Source organism: Toxorhynchites rutilus, chromosome 2, assembly GCF_029784135.1.
Source record: "Toxorhynchites rutilus septentrionalis strain SRP chromosome 2, ASM2978413v1, whole genome shotgun sequence".
Taxonomy (NCBI): domain Eukaryota; kingdom Metazoa; phylum Arthropoda; class Insecta; order Diptera; family Culicidae; genus Toxorhynchites; species Toxorhynchites rutilus.
The window spans coordinates 255,986,308-255,995,016 of NC_073745.1; the positions used below are offsets into that span (position 1 = coordinate 255,986,308).

The 8,709-nt window shown below is 36.0% G+C and overlaps 1 protein-coding gene and 1 long non-coding RNA gene across 3 annotated transcripts; one reads left to right on the forward strand and one right to left on the reverse strand.

Moving 5' to 3' along the window:
• Positions 1–1,101: 1,101 nt before the first annotated feature.
• Positions 1,102–4,409, forward strand: LOC129770457 (uncharacterized). Of its 2 annotated transcripts, XR_008742122.1 has the most exons (5): positions 1,184–2,404; positions 2,458–2,529; positions 2,589–3,779; positions 4,016–4,207; positions 4,270–4,409. It is a non-coding gene; the product is annotated as an uncharacterized LOC129770457 (long non-coding RNA). The 2 variants fall into 2 exon arrangements; XR_008742121.1 differs by having other exon boundaries at positions 1,102–2,404; positions 2,589–4,207.
• A 470-nt stretch (positions 4,410–4,879) lies between these two features.
• On the reverse strand, positions 4,880–5,655 carry LOC129770456 (NADH dehydrogenase [ubiquinone] 1 alpha subcomplex subunit 5). The gene is made up of 3 exons (XM_055773299.1): positions 5,450–5,655; positions 5,204–5,365; positions 4,880–5,146 (listed from the first exon to the last, which is right to left on the reverse strand). Exons 1-3 carry the CDS (start codon positions 5,468–5,470, stop codon positions 4,958–4,960), a joined length of 372 nt encoding a protein of 123 aa, XP_055629274.1. The 5' UTR covers positions 5,471–5,655; the 3' UTR covers positions 4,880–4,957.
• Between the last annotated feature and the right edge of the window lie 3,054 nt (positions 5,656–8,709).

Here is an 8,709-nt window from a genome sequence, read left to right on the forward strand (position 1 = left end):
ATTCATGTGAAAGAGTTTATTTGAATGTTTTCTATCCATGTAACACTGTGACCAAATACATTTGGTTTTGTGATTTTTCAATCAATCGCAATTAACAGGATAACTTCTGAAGATTATTCTTCTCCATCAGTAGGATATTTCCGTATCCAATATTGTATGCGCCCGCAATCGATTATTGCTCAGTCGCCGAAAGTTCCGAGCTCAGAGAGTTCATTCCCCTCTAGTTTGCCTTCCAAATTGCCATCGTAAACCACGCCTTCTCTCGATTCAATCACGCACAAAAAGTGCGATATTCTGGTGGTGAGACGCATTCATTTCTCGTGAGGACATCGACAAGACAACATCGTTGCTGAGGGTGCTGGACGGCGAAGGATCGAGATCTGCCCTGAAACGCAAGCAGTTTGTTTGAAACTGTGAGGAGCACAGAGAAGCCGATCCTTCAGGAGAAGAGAAGGTGACCATCGAAGCAGCCGCTACACACACACATATACGCACGGAATTCTTTCCGTTTGGATGCCATTCAGCATCGAGAAAGATCCGGAAAATAATCTGCCAGTTCCTCTAGGAATTTAAAATTACATTCATGTGAAAGAGTTTATTTGAATGTTTTCCATCCATGTAACACTGTGACCAAATATGTTTCAATCAAGTGCTATTAACAGATGGTTATCGAGTTAGCATTAACCACTGGTGGGCTTCCAGTATCGAGGAAAATGTGGAAATATCTAATCGTTACTGAAAATAATCTGCCAGTTCCTCTGGGAATTTAAAATTACATTCATGTGGAAGAGTTTATTTTAATGTTTTCTATCCATGTAACACTATGGCCAAATACATTTGGTTTTGTGATTTTTCAATCAATCGCAATTAACAGGATAGCTTCTGAAGATTATTCTTCCCCATCAGTAGGATATTTCCGTATCCAATATTGGATGCATAAAACCTTGTGCCTCCAACGTAACGCTCTCGTTTTCGAAGTTCTCCTAATATTCATTCATTCAGAATGAATTCAGATTCAACTTCAAACAAATGATCTCTAAATCAACGATAGTCCTACGTCACCCTTGCGGTTATACCATAGATATAACCCACTTCCTGTTTTTTTCGATTTTTTTAGAGAAAGCATCCATTCTACCACAAACGACAATGGCCTGAGGCTCATAAATTTCGTCGCAGCTAGAGGCATGACACACATACTTTGCACGTTTGAACATTCGAAAGCACACTTAGAGATACCCAAACGGAGAGGTTTGCAGCCAAATCGACCATGTTCTGATTGACGGTCGGTACTTTTTCAGGCGTCACAGACGTGGGGTTCTTCCGGGGACCAAACGTTGACTCGGATCACTAACTCGTGGTATGCAAGATTCGCACCAGGCTGCCCAACGTATTTAAATCAAGATCAACGAGGAAGATACGGTTGAACATCCAGCGGCTATCAACCGAAAGAGTAGCAGCAGAATACTCACAGAATGTTGAAGAGCGGATCGATGAGCAATTTAGAGGAGAAATGAATGAACAGTGGAGGCATATCCACGGTACGATCAGCAGCACAGCGCGAGAAATGTTGGGCACAACAGTGGCAACCACGCCCAATGAGTGGTTTGACGCGGAGTGCCAGCGAGCGACAGATGAGAAGAACCGAGCCAAAGTTCACATGCTAATTACAACTGTGACACGTCAGAGCAGAGGAAGATATCGTGATGCAAGAGCTGCTGAAAAGAGACTCCATCGCCGTAAGAAACGTCAGCATTGGAAACGAATTCTTGCGGGGGCGGAGGATTGCTTCTCCAGGCACGACGCGAGGAGCTTTTATAAAACGATAAACGGTAACAGGACCCGGACCGTGCCAACCCCTGTAATGATCAACGACAGGGAAGAGAACGTGATTACCGATAAATCGGAGGTGGCCAGGCGTTGGCAGCAGCATTTCAATGGGTAGTTGAATGGCGAAGATGGAGTCGTCGAAAGGAATAGGATTGAAATTGAGGATGCTGGACAAGCTGTGGATCCACCAACCATAGGTGAAGTGAGGGAAAACAGTGAAAGAGCTGACGAACGGCACATCAGCTGAGAAGGACGGCATACCTGCTGAACTTTTCAAAGTCGGGGGCGAATAGCTACTTTGTTGTATGCATCGTGTTGTCGAACCCACCGTGCAACAGACGGCAGCTCTGACGGGTGAATTGGTGAGTCCCGGGAGCCCTGCCTGGCAGCTGTCATCCAGCGAGAGTGAGACGGGATAGTAATATGGCATAATAACAAACAAACAAAACAAACGAAAAAGTAAGGATTGTAAAGTGAATAATAGAGCTGTAAAGGATTGATAGCGGATAATAAGGATATTTGAAGGATTAGAATGATTAGAAGGATATTGGTATAGACGTGAGGAAAGCGATAAACAGTATGTATAATAGTATGAAGTATGAAATGGATTCTATTATTGAATAATCGCAGATAGAAATTTGAATTCGAGGATTAGATTGGAGGTTGGAGAAAATATTTCTACAGGAAAGCGCAAGCTAAAATGTACGAAAAATGTACAATGTAAACGGAAGTCAAATTATAACGCTCTAAATATATTTCAGCTTTAAAGCTGCCAAAACAGTAACGGCTGCTAAAAGACGTGTTTGAATTTCCTAACCGGTATGATTCTCACCAACTCATCGGGTTATCGAGCGGATATGGAACTACCTACGGACTGGTTGGAAGTACACATTTGTCCGATTTACAAAAAGGGTCACCGCCTCGACTGTAGTAATAATCAAGGAATAACTCTCCTCAACTCAGCGTATAAAATTCTCTTTCGAGATGGACGATCCACAATGGACCAAAAGTTCACGCTGCGTCAGATCCTCGATAAATATCGGGAGTACAACCTGCGAACTCACCATCTGTTTGTAGACTTCAGGGCTGCGTACGATTAAGTTAAACGAAACGAGTTATGGCAGATAATGCTGGAACATGGTTTCCCAACAAAACTAATCAAGCTGATTCGTGCCACCCTTGATGGGTCAGCATCAAGCGTCAGGATAGCGGGTGAAACATCCGACTCGTTCGTGACGTTGGACGGTCTGAAGCAGGATGACGGGCTTTTGAATTTACTATTCAACATCGCGTTGGAAGTTGCTGTACGATGGGCTGGTGTGCAAAGGAGTGGCACCAGGGAAGCTACGAGGATTGGGCTCATCATAAACTCTGCCAAAACGAAGTACATGGTGGCTGGTAGAAAACGTTGTAGCCCGTCTGGTGTTGGTGCTGCGGTTGTGATGGGTTGTGCGAAGTGACTTGCATGACACATTGTGTTTCATTCGATATTGATCGAAATCCAAACACTGATAATTTTCCTGTTACAGGGTCTTTCAATAGTTTACTGCTTACAAAAAACCTGCTAAATTGAAACGCTTAAAGCTTCTGGTTGTCTTGCACGAAGGACTCGAGTTCTTTGATTTTCGTCATAATTGTATTCAGGATGGTATCTCCAGTCAGTCGTTCTTCCAGGGTTAAACGTCTGCTGGACTTTAGCAAGAACAGATAGTCGATACCCCGACTGTACCGAGTCTCAGATATTTCTCCAAAATTGCTTGCAAAATTGCAAAATTGCACCGCTTTGAAGATCAGAGTCTACAGATGAAGATTGAACTTGATGACCTGATGAACTTGAACTGATTGGGTATGATACATTTCAACTTGAAGCCTTCACACCGATGACATAGTTCTTTTCGGTTTACTTCGAGAGTTGGGAAGATTTAAGCCGTGGATCCGAAACTAATTACAAAGTAAATATTGAAAAATCAACATGATCTGATATATATTGATTGATTAAAAAGTGACACTAAATCCAATATCTGCTAACAGAAGCGAAATTAAAAAATGTTACTTCCACACAAATAATATTCGCTGCTCTTGTTTAATCAATATATTCAGAACGCGAACCGCATCTGCTTCGCTCGCGGATAATCGACACATTAATATAACATATTTGTTGATAGTTTTTACACCATCGCCTTATCAGTTTCAGAGAGTGCTATCAGTGCCATTCAAGTTGCTCTCTAAAAAGCGAGGATCGATGAATCAGTCAACGGTTGATTGTACGCATAACTATTGTAGGGAGATAATCTGTTCAGAAATGTTCAAATTATTACTCATTGCCTGCCTCGTGTTTTTGTCCTTATATTCTTGTTGGTGCAGTCCTCTCTCGAACGAGGTAAGTATCCCGTAATCCCAAAGTGAAATGTGATAAACTCTCTATGCTTTTTTATCACAAAGAACTTTTTAAAATCTAACATCGCACGAGTCAAACGTCAATTTTCCATGAACTTGGGAGCCACTTATCAAGAGGATGAAGGAACCGATCTCACATTAGATGCAATAGCTCGTCTCTGGCGGAGTAAAAGTGGACAAACGGAAGTGCAAGGATCAGCAAGTTACAATCAGCATTTCGGTGGCTACACAGGCGATGGTAAAGCGAAAATCAGCACAATGCTTACGCTTACGCATAATTACTGAGAGACGGAAATCATTGGTTTTGAATGGATCGCAAGCGCACCTCCTCTCGTGTGTTTATGTATAATGACGTAGTTTATCAATAATAACGCCAGACAAACAAGAATAACACTAACTTGTTTTCTTCGCAGAGACCAAGATCAGTTAATAGCGTTTCTGACATTTCAACGTTTGATAATCCAGACTTAGCGACAATTACACCTCACATTACATCAAACTATTGATATGAATTATTTTGGTACCTACAACCTATTGATGTGCTATCATTGTCTTTTTCAGGTCACGACTATAAAATAAAGTTGAAAATCAATTTCTCTTAATACACAAGGCTTTCTTTCCACATGAATTAGAACTGATCAAACGAAAGGCATCATAAAGCTAATAACAATTGACTATAATATGAAGATTTTATAGTCCCAGCACAACATAATCAAACAGTGCAAAATACAGCTTACTTGAGTTCATGGATCTGAGCCGGTGGCCATGCCCATTGAGTGGCAGGTGCTTGCTTCACCAATGACTCCCAAGGCTTCCAGCCAAGCATTTTCCGGGCCAAATTCAGTTCATTCTCGGCTTGAATTATAAGCTCCTCTACTTGTCCACAGTTAATTTTACCCTCTATTTCGGCAACGGTTGGAGACTAAAGATGATAGGAATCCATGAATATACTGAAAATTTGGTTCAAACCTGAACATACCGAGGCAACGATTTTGACCCTTTCTGTCACAATCTGTTCAGTGTAGCGCCGATATGCTGCTTCCTGGGGCATTTTAGCAACCGCACGTAGAATCTTGTTGTACAATGCCGTCAAGGTATGGTGTGGATTTTTGGCCACAGCCAAACCGGTCAACTGAGTAGCCTGAGAAATTGAACAAATACATTATTGAATACGATGACATAACCATAGATTCGCGAATTTTTGTTTTATAAATCAAATTATTACCTTTTTGATAGTTCCAGACATTTTTCAAACAACAGGTAATATTTGTGTTTATGTAGATCCTTCGCAGATGGTTTCCGGAATAGCTTAATGCGGATTTATTTTTCCGTCCAGACTATTATAGAGGCAGAATTTGTGAGGCGATTTTGTGAAAATTGTACAACTTTATTTTGGTTGTAACTGTCATTCTGATGCCCTTGTGGTGAACTTGTGATGAATCAAATAGCAGAGAAGAGAAGTGGAACATGAGAGAAAAAAGTGGCAACGATTTGTGGCAAGGAAATGTAAACAGTGAAAAAATTGACAGATGGTTTACGCTCTAAAAATTGAACATAATGTTAAGATGTTTCTAAAACGATGGGAGACGTCATATATAAGGTGGGAGGTATATATATATATATATATATATATATATAAAAAAAATATTATTAAATTAATGATTATGATATATATAAATATATATATATATATATATATATATATATATATATATATATATATATATATATATATGTATGTATATATATAGACATATATATATATATATATATATATATATATATATATATATATATATATATATATATATATATATATATATATATATATATATATATATATATATATTTATATATATCATAATCATAAATTTAATAATATTTTTTATATATATATATATATATATACCTCCCACCTTATAGTATTTAGTATAGTATAGTATTTTTTTTAACAGACTAGCTAACTGGCCAATTTGATATGTCGATCATCTGAATCGGTTTAGTAGTTCAAAAGATGAGTTTTTGAAGAATGTTATTTTTGAAAAAAGGGGAAAAACTAGATTTTTCGAACCACCCTAAAATGGAATGGGATCTAATATTTTGCGATAAGGAACAAAACTACTAATTTACACGAAAATCTGAGAATGGAATATATATAATACTAAAAAAATATAGTTTATATATATAATATAGTTATATATATATATATATATATATATATATATATATATATATATATATGTATGTATATATATATATAGACGCTGAGAGTTCTGTGGACAAATATTATAATGATTTTTTATCGGTTTATGTATAATGTCGTTAATATTTGCATTATCAAAATAAACCCATATGTATTGTAATCATAACTTGCTGTGCTATTCGACCTTTATGGTCGTATTCCACCAATAATGACAAATGTGTAATTTACGAATGAAGCTTCGCCATAGACACTGGACAAATTAAAATGTGGCAAGAGCATCAGTTGAAATATTTTAAAGCATTCTCATCGAAATAAATTGAATGATACAATAATTATACGACTAGGTAACGTATATACGCTTAAAAAACAACATAAAAATATGATTTCTGAATAATTTTTTTTTTCAATACCCTCTGTTGTTATTGTATCTTGAATTTACAAGATAATGAAAAGTTAACATCAATTAATTTCTAATAACCAGCTTTTTAGTTGCTGGGGAAATTAACACCAAACTATATTTTTTTTAGTATTATATATATTCCATTCTCAGATTTTCGTGTAAATTAGTAGTTTTGTTCCTTATCGCAAAATATTAGATCCCATTCCATTTTAGGGTGGTTCGAAAAATCTAGTTTTTCCCCTTTTTTCAAAAATAACATTCTTCAAAAACTCATCTTTTGAACTACTAAACCGATTCAGATGATCGACATATCAAATTGGCCAGTTAGCTAGTCTGTTAAAAAAAATACTATACTTGCAAGAAAAAATAATTTTGTTTCCTTAATTATTGATCGTATTTGTTTTTTATAGTTTTCATTGTCCAAGGGCGCAATATTTTTTTTTTCTCGAAAGCTGAGAATTTTTTATCTAACATCCAAAATGTGTTCTTCTTCGTTTTTAAATTATGATTTTTCAAATTTAACCGAAATAAATCATTTTTCTCCTTTTTTCCAAAAATTACGTTTTTCAAAAATTCATGACTTCTGATCTACTGAAACGATTCAGATAATCGACATAGTTAAATGAAGTCAATAATTTCACACTTGCAAAAAGGGGAATTCTATACGCATATAAATAGTCTTATCGCATAGGATGATCGAACGAAGCTTAAAAACATGTTAACTTTGAAAAATCATAACTCAAAAACGAAAAAAAACACACCTCTGATTTTTTACTGTGTTAAGTGAAGGTTTCACGAAAAAAATATAAAAATATAGCGCCCTTGGTCCCGAAACCATGTAAACTATAAAAAAACAGATACAATTATTAATCACGAAAACTAAATTATTTTTTTTCGCAAGTGATTATTTTTCCTAAAAATTCTAGCTCATTGGCTTTAATTTGATAAATCGATCATCTCGGTTAAAATTATAACTCAAAAAAAAGAACACATCTGATTCTGAGTAAAAAATGTAAATGTGTAAAAAATCCTTAGTTTTCAAAAAAAAATATAGAAAATTATAGCGCCGTTGGTGCCGAAACCATGTGAACTATAAAAAATGGATACAATTAATAATTACGAAAACAAAATTCAAATTTCTTGCAAGTTTGACAAAAGACTAGCTAATTAACTTCAATTTGATGTGTCGATCATCTGAATCGGCTTAGTGATTCGAAAGTTATGACTTTTTGATAAAAAAAAATGACTGGGAAAAGTGAAAAAATCGAAATTTCGTATTTTCACGAAAATACGAAAACCACTATATCAGTTTGGCATGGAATGGCTGAAGTAATACTGCAATAGCTCACAAATTTCAAAGTTTGCGTTTTTCTTGTTGTTTTTCATGTCTTTTAGTGCGGCCATAATAATAATTAGGATTACTGCATTTGGATTAATGCTAGAAAATAAAAGTATCATCAACTTTCTTGAATAGTGGATGTGATATAATTCACTTTATATTTGTATATATATTTCTATATATTTTTGAACTAAAATATTTGTCAAACAAACTGCAAACCAAAAAACTTCTATACTGTGCCTTCATTTTTTGAGTTTAACATTCAAAGACTAGCAGACTTTGTGTACAGCACATGCCACTGGGGCCTATTGATGATTAAGTAAGTAAGATTTCTTCCAAAACGTCATAACTTTTCAACCATTGAGTCGATTCCAAAAATCGACATATCAAATGAAATCTTATTCTTCTATGGATCAACTTCAGTCGGTCATTCGAACAAACTCAGAAATTAAATACTACAGAAAAACTTTAATAAAGTTTAGAAAATATGCCACTTAATTTTCCACAATTCGCTCTTTCACACCAGATTTATATCTTGTCACA

What these genes read in the sequence shown, in the direction of transcription:
- LOC129770456 (XM_055773299.1), bottom strand. Translation starts at nt 5,470, where the DNA reads ATGTCTGGAACTATCAAAAAG. An exon ending in TGTCTGGAACTATCAAAAAG is followed by an intron (nt 5,366 to 5,449) that starts GTAATAATTTGA and finishes TCAATTTCTCAG; the next exon opens with GCTACTCAGTTGACCGGTTT. An exon ending in GGGTCAAAATCGTTGCCTCG is followed by an intron (nt 5,147 to 5,203) that starts GTATGTTCAGGT and finishes TATCATCTTTAG; the next exon opens with TCTCCAACCGTTGCCGAAAT.